We start from the raw sequence: 16,759 nt of genomic DNA, 5'->3' as shown, positions 1-16,759 counted from the left end.
CCTCATTATAAGGCTAACTTAGTTAAAAGTAACACTTCCACTATAACGTCACTTCTAGGATACTTTGTTTCATACTATACAGAAGTTACCAACAGATTAAAAAGAAAATAAAATAGAAATATGCGTTACCACATTTGAAATGCTCATGCCTAAAAAAAGGTGTTATAAAGAGGGTGCTCAGCATGTGTTTGATAGCTTTCTTCATTGTTGTTCACAGTCACAAATGTTTTCCTACCATCATGTAACATATTTTTGCAGTAATTTATCATTGGATATACAGTTACCACAAAAGTCATCTGACAGATCAGATGTCTAATTTGCTGACTTTGAATATAGTAAAAGTTGATTATGAGACACTGAACTAAGAAGAGAGAATTTAATTTAGTTTGTACATTGAATGCTATAACTTATGGTAATGGCAGATTTTGAAATACTGTTTTTTTTAAAACATTACAATTTTAATGCATTTTCTGATTAGTTAGTCGCTCTTGTTTGTCCTAGTTCCTTTTGGGTAAAATTACTGAAAAAATTACTACCAAATGCTACTGAGACTTATCAATTAATTTACTAATATAGTGGCATATTCTGCAAATAGAATTTGTCTGGAAGCCAGTAGAAGGGAAAATACAAAGTGGTTTCTTAGCAACATTAGCAGTGCTAGTGATAAATGTACTGGCACTTTGCTGTTATGTCAGAAAAGCATAGGCTGCCCAGTTTATGTATGTTTAGTGTGATTTATCGATCCAAATGAAAAGGAAATTGGATGCATTTGGTTATATATAATAAATATTTTTTTGGTATTTCAATACAATATTGACTTGCTATCTCATGTGCATCAGGAATGGTTGACTGTTGTTGACATAATGAGGAGACCAAGGTACAACAATGTTCTAATGCAGTGAAGTTGCAATTTAGGGGCTCCCTTGTCATCCTGAAGCAGAATGAGTTAGAGTTAAAACTTACTTTCTTTGAGTCATGTTGTGACGTCTAATTTCAGGCCCCCAGATACCTTGGAAAGAGCCTTTCTAACAATGCCATTTTCTAGAAAATACTCATGTTCCTCTATGTCCATACAGAGGGCAGTGTCTCCTTTCCCTTCTGAGTCATTAGATCATAATTTGGTCTGGTCGTGAAGGTAATGCCTCTTCTTGAGTTCCCAGTGAGGAACTGCCTGCATTAGGAAGTTGTTGGAATGGCACAGGCCTTGATTACACATGGATTTTGTGGATTATTAAATGTACTGACTCCTGCCTTACAAATCATCACCTTGTACTACCAGTAGTTCTAGAACTTCTTTTGAAGGAAAAGACCATCTTCTAACAACTACAGAATGCTAATAGAAAATGAAACCATATATTTGATTTTTAAATACATTCTTCATGTTGCAAAACTGAATGAATACATTCTTTAAATACTTTAAATTTAATAATTCTTTAACATTAGGAAGTATCACTAGTATCCCACAGATCTAGACTCATTCAAACGTGACAAATTAGACTTCATCTCTGTAAAATCTTCAAGAATGAACATTTAATTTATATGTATTCTGAATTTCCTTGCAAGCATTTTAACAGACACCACATTATTGCATATTTTTAAAGTCTTTTCAACTTAAATGTATACTAGACTACTAATAGATTTTTTTTACAATCTTATTGATTGATCTTACCTTTATAATATACCTTGATTAAATGCGTAATAGCTGCTAGTACCTGATGCTGTTTCCCTATGTGTTTTATCCCTGGGAAATTATTTGTACCTGGGAAATCAAGTGATACTGACATGCAGAACGACTAAACCATAGAATCATAGAAATGTTTGGCTTGGAAGGGACCTCAAATATGGTCTTTTTCAACCCCCTGTCATGGGCAGGGACCTCTTCCACTAGACCAGGCTGCTCAGAGCCCCACCCAACCTGGCCTTGAACCTGTCAGGGATGAGGCATCTGCAGCTGCTCTGGGCAACCTGTTCCAGTGCCTCACCACCCGCTGAATATAGAATTTCTTCCTAACATTTAATCTAAATCAATCTTCTTTCAGTTTAAAAATGTTCCCCTTTGTCCTATCACCATCTGCCCATGTAAAATGGTACTCAGTTTGCTTCTGCTGAAGCATACAGGTCATTTTGTTTATCACGCCCTTGTACATTTTGTACAAATTTCACTCAAGGTGCTGGAGACCACAAATGCAGTCTCCCTGCACTCTGTACTTCACACAGTACATTTTCCTGGTCATGATGGAGAGCAAGAGCAGCGAACAGTAGCTGTAGAGTAGGTCACTGAAAGGAGGTGTAAGCAAGTGTAGCTTGCTGTGTTAGTGCTGCTGCTTCTTTGAATTCTTAACAATTCGAGATTGTTAATTCAGTGTTAGTGTTTATGAGAGTTCTGTGCCTGACGCCACTTGGTACATAAAATATCTGCATTATCAGCAGCGATCTGCAAATCTCAACAGAGTGTTCTTGGAAGACTCTTTCTGAAGGGAACAGGAAGTTTGTTTATGTCATTTTGCATCTCTGGACTTTGAGATTCCTACCAAAGTATTGTTTGTAAAGGTGCTTTACTTCCCTTGTTGCTAGAATTTCTCATGTTGTGTGTGTGCCCCAAGCAACAGCCTTAAAAATTGCTCAGGGTCAAAAGTGAAGTTGAGATATCTGTCTTCTAAGTTGCTTGGTGTTTCTCTGGAAGGGGCTGTCCAGATCTTTAAAAGCATGGTAGATCTTCAAAATGCTGTGAATGTTAAAGCCAAGATTCAGCTCCTGGCACCCATGTTTTATTTGCTTCTTCTAAGGATAATGTCTTAACTCTTTAAACGTCTTTATTTTCATATGGACTAAAACAATTTTAGATAACAATGACCCAAATGCTGTTCTCAGAAAGTAAAATTAATTACTTCTATACTTGAAAAATATCTCTGTTTATTCTAGATCTACTGTGATAATAAATTAAATACATTGCAAAAATTACATTTGTAAGAGTGATTGCAGTGGATTTTGAGCTATGATTAAGAAATTTTTTTGTATATGGCTGATCAGTCCATCATCATCAAATTCTGCTATTTTGTGTAATGTTGGCTGTGTGTGTGTTTCTTTTCTTACAACAGAAGGCTCAGCCCTTTATTCAGAGCATTAAAATTCAAAAGTAGCTTAATGAAGTTGTGTTAAAATTTTGTAAGTTAAAAGTACCCATTATCACCTAGTATTTTTTTAATCACTAATTCTTAAAGCAATTATTTTCTTGTGCTTATAGTAAAATGTATTTTTTATAAATGGAAATGTCAATCCTTAAGTGATATTTTAAAAATACATTTTTAGGCATTAGTCGCTTTTGTAACTGGACATTGCATGTAAATAATTTCCCGTTTCTTTCTGTTTTCAAATGAACTGTGCAGTGGTCGGTGAAGACGGTAAGCCCGTGTGCTGATCTGTCTGCTGTACTTCTGCTAAGATAGCATGAAAATAATCTTCTGAAAATGTTTCCATATCATAACTGCTTTAAGTCAGGTGCTGAAATACATCTTCAGATTTTCCACTCATATGCACAGTCTTCTTAATCATCCATGCTTAATGTAAGGCAATTAGACTTGTGATCTGGCTGCACCTAAATCTGCAATTTTTGATTTTTAGAGTTGACCAGTATTCACAAGTTGGTCATAATGGAAATACTTGATGATTTTTCTTTGTCAGGAAAATTGTTTAAGCAGCATAAAATATGTATATAAAAAGGTGATAAAATTAGTGTAAAGAAGAAATACTGAATAGTGCAGTCCTTTGAATTTGGAAGAAGATTTGCAGTGGGGAACCTTTATGCTTAGAAATACAGGAAGCTGTTACATTAAATAAAACCATGCCTTAATCAATATTGTATTGCAGAGTAAATCAGTAAAAATTCACAAAAAGACCTCTGTTCTTCTGATCTTTTAGGAATTCTCTGGTTTAAACTGACCTGTAAGGAGGAATGATAGAGAGGACATGATTGCATTTTTATTTCTTTGCAGTGTATTCCACTTAAAAGGGTTTTCTTGGAAGGCTTTCTGAAGGGAACAGGAATTTTGTTTATGCCATTTTGCATGTCTGGACTTCGAGACTATACACAGTGTATTCTTCTTCCTCCAGAAAGAAGCACTTGTTTTCTTTTGGAAACATCATATCTTGATTTTCCTGCTCTTATGATGTCTTGTATTCCCTTCTTAAAAAGCAATGAGATTGATTTTACAAGTGCAGAAAAATTGGGGTGAGAAGATCTTAAGGGGGGAGGTGTTGGAAACTTGGCACCTGAGCATAAGGCTTGTGTCAAAATCTCAAGTTTCTGTAAACTTTATTCTTGACAAAAGAAATGCTTGCCAGTTTGGTTTACCTCCATGGAGGGTTACTGGAATGGCAAGTGGGTTTCTTGGGTTAAAACCAACTTCCTTTGGTGAATGGGATCACAAAAATACACCCAAACCAAACCTTTGGTGATAAAGACATGTACTACATTTCCTTCTTAACACTGTCAGTGTCTGGCACCCTGAGGGGAAGAGTTTTCACAACAAACTTGCAAGATACATAAAAATATCTTCCCATGCATTTCATACTCAGACCCTTCTATCCTCCTTATTATAATCTTGGCCAAGTTTGCAATCAAGTTTGTAGGTTTGGGTTCATAAGAGTAGGTGGTCTTAAATGGGCTGGTTTATGTTTTCTTTTAAAGTCTGGGAAGTAAGAGGGTTTTTTCCTCCCTAAACTTTTTTGGTTGCTGTTTTTTGGGGGCTCTTTTTTGTTTTTTGTTTTTTTTTTGTAAAAAGGTGACTTGGAATATTTCAGCAAGTTTTGAGTCAAATAAATTTAAGTAAGAATTTTGGTATTACAAAGGTTTTTTCTGTGCTTCATGAACCAGTTTTACTTGAGGTAAAATCCATCATAACTTTGTAATTTTTAGTTAGTTTTCTAGGATTGCTGAAGTTCTGGAAGAGAACTATTATAGTGCTTTGGAGTGAAGATCCAAAATACAGTATTTTTCTTTTGAAACCATCCAAATGACCACAGAACACACTCCAGAGAAAGAAACAATTTATATATATGTATATAATTATTATATACACATCTTAGATTTTTGTTCTGACTCAAATTATTCTGTCCTTTCTAAAATTTTCTTTAAATTCAGTGGATGTAAGAGAAGGTACATGACTTCAGAAAAATAAAATCTAGACATTTTGAGTTACCTCTGTAAGCCAGCTGCTACAGAAGGCAGAAATTCCCTTGATTGAATGACTACACTCTGACAGCAAGAACATGCATTTATTCTGTGCGGTCTTTTGTAGAGCTGTCTGTCAAGTAGAGTTTTTAAGAAGGTCCATCTGCTTCCAGTGAACACTGTCCATGTGTGGATATGTCAGTTCAGCTGCCCAGACCTGTGCATGTAGTAGCTTGTTTCATGGTATTTCTGCTTGCAGGGCCCTGCACTGGAAGATTTCAGCCATCTCCCTCCAGAACAAAGACGCAAGAAACTGCAGCAGAGAATCGATGAACTTAACAGAGAGCTACAGAAAGAAACAGACCAAAAGTGAGTGCATTTTTTGGGGAGTTCTGTCATGGTTCTCTCTTTTTTTATTTATGTCTTCTATTTAAAGCCAACAGTGCTCAAAAGATAGGAAACAATATGTTAGGCCAGGCTATTAAAAAACTTTGAGTTCCTAGTTTGTTGTATGTAGGTTCTGTTACTATTGCTTCCTTCTGCTTTAGTGTCATACTCATTTTGATTCTAACCCAGCATAGGGAGCATTGGCTCTAACATTGTGCGTTAAAAATTGTGTGAGTCTGTTGAGCAAGATAGCTGCAGCTTAGTGCTTTAAGAACAGGACATGACTAATATTTAGGAAATTGTATACAACAAACAGTATGGGAAACAGTATGGAGACTGGATAGGTAGGAGTCAACAGCTGGAGTCCTTGTGTGCCTGTGCACAACACAAGAAAGGAAGGGCTGACAGAATGGGAGAAGGATTTAGGCAAGGTGTGAACACCCACAGTTCCTCGTTGCTGTGCTTTGTATCTAATCACAGTTCAGGATCTCATACACATTGTTTTAGCTTTAATGATTCAATACTGGTATATTAATTATTGTCATGTTTTATATGTTTTTAGAGATGCCCTCATCAAGATGAAGGATGTTTATGAAAAAAATCCCCAGATGGGTGATCCAAGCAGTTTGCAACCAAAATTAACTGAGACGATGAGCAATATGGACCGTCTTCGGATGGAAATACACAAGAATGAGGTTAGATTCTAAAACAGTTTCTTGGAAAATGTAAATGATAGGTACAATTGTACTTTGCTTTACAGATTTTAAATATAGCACCTAAAAAACTACTCAATTTAAGAGTAGAGCTCCTGATCGAATTTTTTGTGGGGTGCTATATTTTCAAGAACGTTCATCTAGCTAGAATAAGGATGTATACTATTACAGACGTAAACTGTTCAGAAGAATGTATTATTATTTACTTACTCTGAAATTCACATATAATTAAAGGTTTTTTTCCTTACACTAAGTATGGGTCATAGGCTAAGCAGAAAGAATAGGTTCATGCTTTGTGTGAAGTAATTATGAGACCTGAAAACTGACCACAGTCTCCGTGTGGCTGTGAACAGCATGCAATGCATTTGTTAAATGTGCTGGTTTAGAATCAATTTTTCTTTGACACCAATATTTTTCCCCCCAAGGCCTGGCTCTCTGAAGTTGAAGGTAAAGTAGCAGCCAGAAGCGACAGGAGGCACAGCAGCGACATCAACCACCTTGTCACCCAGGGCCGAGAGAGGTCACTATTCTGTTTCTACTGCTTTAGATCCTGTGTGAGAGTCTGTACAGCTCTCTGATGATTACAGGAGTGATGGGTGTTACTTATCCTCCCAAAGTGTATGTCCTTCTAAAGGAAAATCTTAACTGGTTCTGACTTCTAGAGGTCACTTCCTGCCATTTTGGTAACATAAAAATAGTCTAATTGAAACACCTGCTCATTAAATAGCAGCACCTTTTAAACCTGTCGTACTCCGTTGCATAAGGCTCACTAGTTTTCCATGTTCTGTGGAGACAGGTATGTGAAATTAAAGGTTTTTCTCTTTTGTTATTTCTTTTTCTAGCAGAATTCAGTCTAAGCTTTTGCTAGATAAGTTTTTATCAGTAAGTCACCCCTGACAATAATATAGAAACTGCTAACAGGAACTCCAAAACAATATCCACGCCCTGCCCTTTCTGTAATGCACGGATGTTGTGAGTTCTAGAGCTCCTCAGAGTCCTCATGCTCCAGTCATTGCATTACAGCCCTGAAGGGAGTTACACGGATGATGCCAACCAGGAAGTTCGTGGCCCACCACAGCAACATGCTCATCCCAATGAGTTTGATGATGAGTTTGAAGATGATGATCCATTACCAGCTATAGGACATTGCAAGGCAATATATCCGTTTGATGGTAAGGTTAAACAACATGCACTGAGATTTCTTTGACTGTAAGGCATGGATGATTTGTTATAAAGAAGACAGGTAAAATTATTTAAAGCAAATTACCTGTATGAGTAACTAATTGCTCAAAAGATGAAGATACTTTATAAATTACTTTATTTAATTCATGAGCAGTAGTTGTGCTGTTTTAAGATAAATATGAGCACAGCTAATTCAGCTTTACAGATTGGGACTGGGTTTTTTTCTAAGTCTGTGTGGCCATATGTTCTCTTGCACAGATTTTTCATTCTTCCTGTTTATATATAATTTGGAAACTATGCCTTGGGGAAAAGATGGCTTGAAATTCTTTCTGAACAGTGAGACTTCTTTGCCTCTTGTTTTTCCCAGGTCATAATGAAGGCACTCTAGCAATGAAAGAAGGGGAAATTTTGTACATTATTGAGGAGGACAAAGGAGATGGGTGGACAAGAGCTCGAAGACATAATGGAGAGGAAGGCTATGTGCCAACATCATATATAGATGTAACGCTAGAGAAAAACAGCAAAGGTGCAGTAACCTATATCTAACAGTAAAACTGGCAGCTCTCAGTTGTACATTCTTCAGGGAAAATAGTGGAAAAAATTGTAAGTTATACAGGCTCATGGCAAGAATTACAGAATCAGAAGTCAGCAATGAATGGGGAGTCAGCCGCAGTTCTTTTCAGAGATGAACACATTAAATTACTCATCTTACACTGGTCTGTAATTTTGGCCAATGTCTTCTGCTTTCCTGCTTTACAAAGCACTAAATTCAATTCAGCTATTGAACTGAAAAAGACCAGGATTCCTGCTTGATCTGTGGAATACTTAGTTTTTACAGAGAACTGAAAAATCACTTATGTTTTAAAGATCTCCAAGACTTACTGTTCCCAGTTTTATGACTTAAACTATATTCTTAAAACAGAGATCTTCTTCCTCTAATAACTAACTGAACTCAGTTACTGAAAATTATTAATTTCCTTCCTTAGCAAATACTTGGCAGCTTTCACTTCTTAAACAGGAAAATGTTTTCTGATTCTGAAAGTTCAACAAAAATACTCAGGAATAAACATTATGATTAAGAAGGACAGAAAGTCCACTGACCTATCTCCTTCCTTTCAGTACTCGTAATGTAGAATGTTCTGCATTGGACATGATGTCATTGTTTTAACTCTAGGTACCTTGAACAAACAAAAAAAATCGTATGTAATGCTTGATGTCTTACTGAAAACTCCCAGCTTCTGAGAAGGGAATGATTTTATATTCTTAATCTGTGCCTGTAAACCAAGTCTTTGAATTGTATTGTGTTTAGTCCGAAGACAGTGTCTTAAATGTACAGTAACTCTCCTCATTGTTAGATCACTGAGGATTGGAAACTGCATTGCACAACTTGATTACTGGAAAAAAAAAAGCTAATTTCATATTTCTAATGAGAGTTTGTGGACTTAAGTACAAGGCTAAATGTAAAGCCACTGAGAATGGCCTGTTAAGAACTGAGCACGCTTCTCTGTCTTCTAAAGGCCTTCAGTAACTTTGTTCTTTTCTTTTTCCTCTTGGACTGCAGGTTCCTGAAGCGGGTTTCTGAGAAAATGGGCGAGATCTTGAAGGAGGTTACATGCAGCTGCTGGGGGGGTGGGGGTGGGGAGGGGAGGGGTACTAGACTGGGAGGCCCAAGGGAAAAGCTAGTTGCATGAATGCATGCAGACATACATTTAGTAGTCACTAACATCTTAGCATCTCCATATATAGGTAAGGATGTATTACAAACCTTCAATTTGTGCAGGAAAATAGAGTTCCATTACCAGAGTAAAAAGGCTACTGCTCCTAAAATTGCTTTATTTTCATTGTCCTAGGTTGTCCCAGGTGCACAAACTATATTTTAGCTTGTGCTACATTTTGATTTTCTCCGTTATGCTCTTTTCCAACTCACTTTTAGTGGCAGTCATTTAGAGCCCCGTATCAGTTATCAGTCTGCCTGTGCCACCTCCATGCTCGCCGTTAACCTCCTCCTGCATGCCTAGGACAGTCAGGCATGTTCTGTGTAACACTTTGGCATCATTGCTCATCTTATTTTGTAACAAATCATTTTCTTTAAATATCTTCAGCACTAGAGTTTCATCCCAGTATCCATGTGTGCTGCTATAACAATACCACTGCAACCATCATTACATTCCAGATGTTTGGCATAACTGATAAGCGACTGTAAGGTATTCTGTTAATTTGGGGAAATAATGCATCTCAGCTCTAGCCTACAATGCAATCAAGAGAAACGCCTAGAACTGTGGTCCATCTTCAGCCCTTCAGTAACCTGTTGTGAGCACTGACAGCCTGGAGCACAACCAGAGGATTCACCACTGCGAGCTAATGACTGTTTTCAGAGGTCAACCACTTGCCATTCAACTGCTGCCTTAAACTAGAGTGCCTAAATCTGTTGTTTGCCAACACTACCACTTACAGTATCCCACAAAGGGCTTTGTGTCTCAGCTCTTTTCACAGTGCTGCAGCCGCTGAGGTAGCCACGGTAGGTGTTTTCTAGAGCTCTACTTTACTGGATACATGGTGCATCCATGAATTTTATACATTGAAATGTGTATCTCTTCATTTGACTTTTAATATTTTTTTAAGATATTTTTATGGAAACTGTCTTTTAGTTTTTCACTATGACGTTCCAATTTCAATTACTGCAGTGCTAGTCCATTTCCAGGTGAAGCTTCATTGTATGGACCAGGTGACATTTGAGTGATACTTCGTAATGATCTTTGTGCACTTTCACTTGTAAACAATTGAAATTTGGATATGTTTATACGTGTAAATATAGTTGTCTGCAGTGCCCCTATTGCTTATGTTGTCTTGCCTTCCATTTGTGGTTCTATTAATAAACACATCATATCTGATTGATTAGGGTGATAAGAATTAGATTAGAGATGTTGGGGGGAGGGATACTTACATCAACACAAGCTTGTCAACCCAGCCACCTGCTGTTTGGCAGTGTACTATGGAATTATAATTAAAACATCCATTATGGAATAACAATTAAAACATGTTTTCTGGGGTCTGAAGCAATATGTGGATGCAGCAGTGCTGGATTCTTTTTCACTTCAGTGTTATTAGGAACTGTACTACCAGTAAAACTGATCTGAGTGACTTTGTGTAGAGGTTTATTCCTTTTGTTATGTACACCACTATTACACAGCTTGACCTAGTGTACTTGGGGCCTATTAAACTCTAAAGTTTAGATTTTTGGAGCTTGTATACAGGGTTATTTATATAATAATGTGACATTACTCAATAGTGACAAAACTACTTAAGGTAGTTTTTTGGGTTTGGGGTTTTTGAGGGGTTTGATGGGATTGGGGTAGGTTTTTTTTTTCTTTTTTTTTTTTTTTAAGTTTTTAAAATCTAGTGCTTTTTTATTTTGGAGAAAACTTGGTGATCGTTGTGGGTCCCTTCCAACCCAGAATATTCTGTGGTTCTGTAATTCTGTGAAGAGGAAGAAATGTGATCTGTGTATTTTCTGGTTAAGGGCCTGTGGTCTGCCTGGCTAACAGCCTTGGAGGTCAGTAATAACACTTCCTGGTAAAAGACTTAATGTTCTTTTCACACTACTGTTTGTTTTTCTGAATCCAGGATTTGCTTCCTTATGGAGGCAGGTTGCTTTCAAGAGGGATAGTGCAACTTGTATGAGGGTTATTAAACATAGGAAAAAGCATTTGTACTTGCACAGCTTATAAATCACTTATTCTAAAATTCTGAACGTGAGTTGTCTTAAAGAATCAGACATTTTCCAGTAATTTTTTAATCTTTTTTTGTGCACATGTTGATTTCCTAAATGTTAAATGCTTTGTTTAAAAATAGTGTTCTCTGTTGAGAATATTTTCATGGAATAAAAAAATCTTTTCATGGTCTAAGTATTTAGCTTCCCCATTTGTCTTCTGTTAAAATTAACAGGCAGACTTTCAGGATGAGGTCTGTAAACTCTTGTTCTGGTGGTAAAAACCTCTGCTGTGACTGTAGACAGGAGGAACAGATTGTGGTGTTGGTTTGTTGTCATCCTACTCCAATATTTTCAGTGCTCTAAGAACATCTCACTCCAGAAATGGGTGTACTGACAACAAGCACATGCAGCTCTGACTGTCATTCTTAAATATTTGTACCACATCTGAGGATAACCTTTAGTCACCAATTCTGTATATGACGAAGTGGGATTTGCTGCTAAGACTCTTTGTATAATAAACCGTTCACACTGATTTCCTATAAAAAGTGCTAACACCTTAGGCTTTGCCTTCATCCAAGGAAAAAGTACTTACCAAAGTGATTCATCTCAGTAACTGAAGCAAGTTTAATAGATACACCCACGTTTACTCATGTCTGAAAGCATTTTAATTATCTGGATTTTTTGTTCTGGCCATTTTACCATTCAGTCGTGGCAGTGTAGCTTTTGTGCAGGCTCCAGCAAAAGCTGAAATACTACAGATGCTGTCTTAAAAAATGGGGAAGTTGTCTCAACACATACCCAGACTAATTTTGTAGTTTCACAGGCACAGTGATGTTTGAGCCTTCTGGTTACAGATAAAGGATCATTTCTGCAATTTACAGTGTTTCTGTGATTTCTAAATATGCAAATTATTGTGCATAAAGATACACTTCACAATTCTATCTACAGTGTTTTCTACATTCATTAAAGGAATATTATACAACAAATTTTCTGCCATGTCAGGTAATTAATCTGTCATTTTATTTACACTATTTGCTTCATCTTAGTAAGATGCCAGTGCCCTTACTCCTTGGCATCATTTAAAACATTGCAACTTTTGGGGAAATAAAGGGATAACCTAAACTCTTTAAAGGGATCAGTAAATGACTTGGTGCCACAGTAAATAAATAATTTGTTAAGAAATCAGTAGTTTTAAAACAAGTGTGCATTGTGCAGTTAAAAGTTCTAAACACCTTGTGAAATGCAGGAAGTTTGTGCAGTATCAAATTACCAGAAGAATGCTAAGGTTATTTCAAGTATATCACTTAAATAGTGTTTCCAGAGTCTTATATACTTAATTGTTCCACCAGCTTCACTGGAGGAGGTTCCAGTTTTCGTGAAAGTGCAGTTAAGATCCGGCTGAATTTCTCGTATCTTTCACTTTGATTAACTTGTGCTCCTTTGCTGCCCCAGAGCAATCTCATTTGAAATTCTGTCTTGAAGATTTCACTCAGCTCTTCATCTGGCTGGAAACCTAGCAAGCAAAAAGAATCCCACAGTATCAGCACCAGGCAAATTATTTCATTCTGTAGAAATGGCTTTTAAACTGTCTTCTCTCCAAATAAGCTGTAGCGCACTGGGTTCTATTTGCACAATGATTTTAACAAGCTCTTGGAACAATGAAAATCCTTTCTGGCTTTGACATTGTAGTAATGGCTGATGGCTATGGCTCTAAGGACACTGGGATAGGCTAGCCTTGCTCAGTTCTAATGTCTAGAATTGTCATTATAGTCCGACCTTAAATATAATTACTAATGTATATATGCTGCCTGCAGAAATTACTGTATTTCTGCCCACTCCCTTAACTTTTCCACTGCAAGTTTATAAAAGTCACATTGTGTTAGCATGTTGCTGCTTTCTGGCCACATGTGGTCACAGTCTCAGTGCTGCAACTTGCACTGTTGTGAAGAATCTCAGGGTGGTATTTTAGTTGTAATAATCAGAGTAGGAATTCTGTAATGTACAGAAGACAGGAAGTTATCCTCAGTCTGTACTGTACTTCTGTTCAGTTGCCAGAAGGGTCAGCGTATTGAGTCATGAAGACTTTGAGTATTTTTAACAAAAATGCTTGCTGGAGAGCTGTAGTGATGAGTAATTTACTGTCTGCTTTTAAACAATATTAATGTTGTCCTCAGACTGAGTTTCCTGCAGGACATTTGCTACTCTCTCAGCTCCTCCCAAAGAGGAGAATGTCTCTCTCTGACACCTGGGGGCATTTGGGCAGGCACACAGCTGGTGTGGCAGTGCAGCAGTCTCTCCTACCTTGCAGCAGCCGCTCTGCTGTCAGGCGAAACGTCTCGGCGTGCTGGGTGAGCAGGCGAGCTGTGCCCAAGTGCCTGAGCATTATTTCACCGCTCTGGTCACTGCTTTCCCACAGCTCCATGCCTTCAAAAACAACAGCCTGGCGCTCCATCAAGGTAACAAGAGGCATCAGCAGTGGCACTGTTATGTTGTTCTGTGGAGCACTGATGGTTTCTGGAATAGAGTAACAATCATGTTACATTCAGACATTATTATTAACTATTAATTATTTTTTATAATTATTTAATTATTATTTAATTATTAATTATAATTAACTATTATTAATTATTATTATCATCAGACATTATTGTTAACTGAAGGTATTGTAACTGCAATGTTCTTTTTTAAGTTGGAAACTACTATGTGTCTTCAATCTTTCAAACGGAGCCTTCAAAAACCTTACCTTAAATATACCTGTCCTACCAGTTTCCCGTGGACTGGCAGGGGAAGAAGACCAACACAAATTGGTGTTGGAAAGCTGCGTTTGTTGCAGGGGAAACCTCTGCTGAATTACTAGACAGTGGCACAGAGATTTTAAACACATTTTTTTAAATACAGACCTTTTAAACATTTTCAAAATTGGTCATTCCAATAAAAATATCCATGATGCTAAAAAGTTTTCATTGTCTACCTGTTCTCTTGGAGAGATGTTCTGAGAAATTTTCTCTGCCTTCCATCCCTTTAGAAACTAGAGCTGCAGTCAATCTGGCACAGGGGCACCTAATGTGACCAGAATTACCTAACTCATTCTTTTTATTTGAGGATTCATCCTCTGATCTAATGGACAAAGCAAATAAGAAGCAAAATTTGCCTGAATTAATTCTGCTGTGAGGAGAGAGATTTTTTTTTTCTGTTTTTGTGGCAAGATGATGCAAATGTGTCAGTTTCTGCTCAACACAGAGGAAGCAGGGATATTGGAAGAATGTTATGTTCTGCAGGGATACAGGCATACAAACACATACTGATGTTTGGCTGGCAGACTTTGCTTCTATTCATAATCATATGGCATTATACAAGTTTACAGAAGCATTTTAACATACAATGTACAGCTATGGAAAGAGCAGCTGCCTCATCTCCCCACACAGGAAATCAGTAGGGGGAGGGTTAAAATGCCAAATAGAAACCAGTGTCACTCATACTCACTAGTCCACTCATCTTGTCCTTCATGCAAAGCTTTGCAAGATGGTTTCAGCTGTTTTTCATACATAATGGCAGTCTGGGTATAACAATGTCTTAGAGCCGTCCAGGTTTGTTCTAACCTACTGACCTGTTCATGCAAAATAGAGAATACCCATTATTGACTCCACAGCAGGAAAAGTACACTGTTAGTCACAGTCCTAGAATAGTCACGAAGACGAGTCTGATATTCTCTCTAGTCTTGAAGGAATTTCTCAAATTAAATTAAATAAGCCATCAAACAACTCCACATTTTGGAACATAAAGAGAAACAGATTCTACCTGTGGCATTTCCAGTGCTTTCATTATGGCAGAAAATCCATATAAATCCCCTAGTGTCTCCTTCAACTCCACAGCAACTTGGATGATCCTGTTTAATGTTGCTGCTCGATCTTCTACACTTCCTGTGCAACCCAAGATGTCAACAGCTATTCCTATTGCCATGGTATTGTGCCTGTAAGTGAAACAATTCATGTGACGAGTTGCAATTACTGAATTTACATGTGTTCAAAAATTAGTTCAGAGGTGTATTTTTATCTTGGCATGCCCAGCAAACTTAGTCTTACCAACGTCTGCACCAAAACCAATAATGACATATGGAATAAATACACACAAACTTCAAATTCTTTAATAAATTCTCCTGAGATACTGCTAACTATACAAAATTCTGTTCAAGCAGTGAATGAACCAACACTTCTGGAGAAATTGCCCCAATTCCCTTTGTCAACAGAATTCAACAGAATGACTAGGAAAAGACCTCCAAGATCATTGAATCCAACCCATGCCTTAACACCAAAAACTAGTCCTCCAAAGTCAAATCCTGTGACCCCCCCCCGCCTATATCTCAGCAATCAAACTATTGAAGTATGAGGAAGAAAATGAAGATCAGAACACCCTAAGTGTTCCCCTTACCTTGTGCAGAAGTTTTCAGAAAACTTTGTTGATAATTTTTTTGCTTCATTAGATCCTTTAGCCTCTTGCCACATGCAGAAGGGCACTACCATTCAGTCTCCTCCACACACACATGCTCAGATTATAGGTCCCTGAATTTTAGTTTCCTTGAACTTGTAAAGGAGAGCTGATGGCATTCAGCTGTTCTGAGGACCCTGCTTTCAACACCTTTCCCCTTTCCCTGCACTACAGGTGCCTTACGACCTTAAGGAATACTTTTCTAGTCAAAACGGATTTTGCATCTCAGTAAATCATCTGTACATGTGAATTCAGGAAACATGCAGGAGAGTATTGGAGGAAATGAGAACAGTGCAGCCATGCTTTGAGATTCTGGCCATCGGCCCTGGCAGTGAGGAACAGGAACATTTACCTCTCAATCAGGTCAAGGCGCAGCTGATGTCCATAAGGCAAGGTGATCAATTCAAGACCAGAGTTCCCTCCCATATTCCTCCTCATCTCTTCAGAAACTTCTATTATCCTTGCCACCTGTCAAGCACAAAAAACTCTGCATGAATTTTGAAACTAACATTTTTCAAAAAAACAAACCCCTCTAGCCACGGAGAAATCTTCCAGGTAAGTGCATGGCATACAGAGCTAGGTGAACAGCATGCAACATTATAATACAGGCGTCAAAGAAAAACGTCAACCTATGCATGTTCAGTGCCCTACACAAAAAAGCTAAGGAGATTTTTTTAAAATGATAGAGCCACCAGAAAACATAAAAGGTGTGACCAAAATGCTTTATCAAATTCCATCCTCTGCTTCCAGAAAGGGATTACTATGCAGGTTCCAGGAAATGTAGTGTGCTCTCAACCTGATCCTTGTCAGAGAGGAACTGCTCTTTGCCTTAAGGACATACACACTTGCTTTGCCTTTTTCCTTTCTAAAATAAAACTACTGCTCAGAACGTTTTTGGCTGCACCACAGGGCCCTAAACATGAATTAGGTTCATAAAAGTTCGTAAAGATGAATTGGGAAAAGGAAATTAAAGAAAAAGGACTAAGGAGGACACAATGTTGACTGCCTAATGAAGTCAGTGTGTGAAAGTTGACAACCTTACCAATTTGTCTTTGCTTTTTAAACAGATTGTATTAGCTACTGGTTATCTCAAAAACAATTATAATTGCT

General features: G+C 37.5%; 2 protein-coding genes across 13 annotated transcripts in view; one reads left to right on the top strand and one right to left on the bottom strand.

Annotated features, from left to right (window-relative positions):
* The window catches only part of FNBP1L (formin binding protein 1 like), a 57,970-nt gene extending 46,610 nt beyond the window's left edge, over positions 1 to 11,360 (top strand). For 2 of the 4 annotated variants that reach the window (XM_014250684.2, XM_014250686.2), the window contains exons 10-14: positions 5,430 to 5,539; positions 6,120 to 6,252; positions 6,696 to 6,790; positions 7,294 to 7,442; positions 7,820 to 11,360. In XM_014250684.2, coding sequence (XP_014106159.1) covers positions 5,430 to 5,539; positions 6,120 to 6,252; positions 6,696 to 6,790; positions 7,294 to 7,442; positions 7,820 to 7,998 — 666 coding nt within the window. In that variant the 3' untranslated portion in view covers positions 7,999 to 11,360. Of the gene's footprint in view, positions 1 to 3,386; positions 3,402 to 5,429; positions 5,540 to 6,119; positions 6,253 to 6,695; positions 6,791 to 7,293; positions 7,443 to 7,819 lie in introns of all 4 variants that reach the window. The other 2 variants (XM_014250690.2, XM_014250685.2) reach the window with 2 other exon arrangements.
* A 446-nt stretch (positions 11,361 to 11,806) lies between these two features.
* BCAR3 (BCAR3 adaptor protein, NSP family member) overlaps positions 11,807 to 16,759 on the bottom strand; it is a 69,291-nt gene continuing 64,338 nt past the window's right edge. For all 9 annotated transcript variants that reach the window (XM_088060266.1, XM_014250678.2, XM_014250679.2 and 6 more), the window contains 5 exons: positions 16,002 to 16,117; positions 14,963 to 15,134; positions 14,648 to 14,771; positions 13,466 to 13,678; positions 11,807 to 12,677 (listed from right to left, as the gene is read on the bottom strand). In XM_088060266.1, coding sequence (XP_087916392.1) covers positions 12,490 to 12,677; positions 13,466 to 13,678; positions 14,648 to 14,771; positions 14,963 to 15,134; positions 16,002 to 16,117 — 813 coding nt within the window. In that variant the 3' untranslated portion in view covers positions 11,807 to 12,489. The remainder of the gene's footprint in view (positions 12,678 to 13,465; positions 13,679 to 14,647; positions 14,772 to 14,962; positions 15,135 to 16,001; positions 16,118 to 16,759) is intronic.

The sequence above is a fragment of the Pseudopodoces humilis genome, chromosome 10 (genome assembly GCF_049639895.1).
Source record: "Pseudopodoces humilis isolate 2021_Gansu_Grassland_sample_001 chromosome 10, ASM4963989v1, whole genome shotgun sequence".
Taxonomy (NCBI): Eukaryota; Metazoa; Chordata; class Aves; order Passeriformes; family Paridae; genus Pseudopodoces; species Pseudopodoces humilis.
The sequence above is the reverse complement of the archived record's forward strand: the minus strand, read 5'-3'. Positions and strand labels throughout refer to the sequence as shown.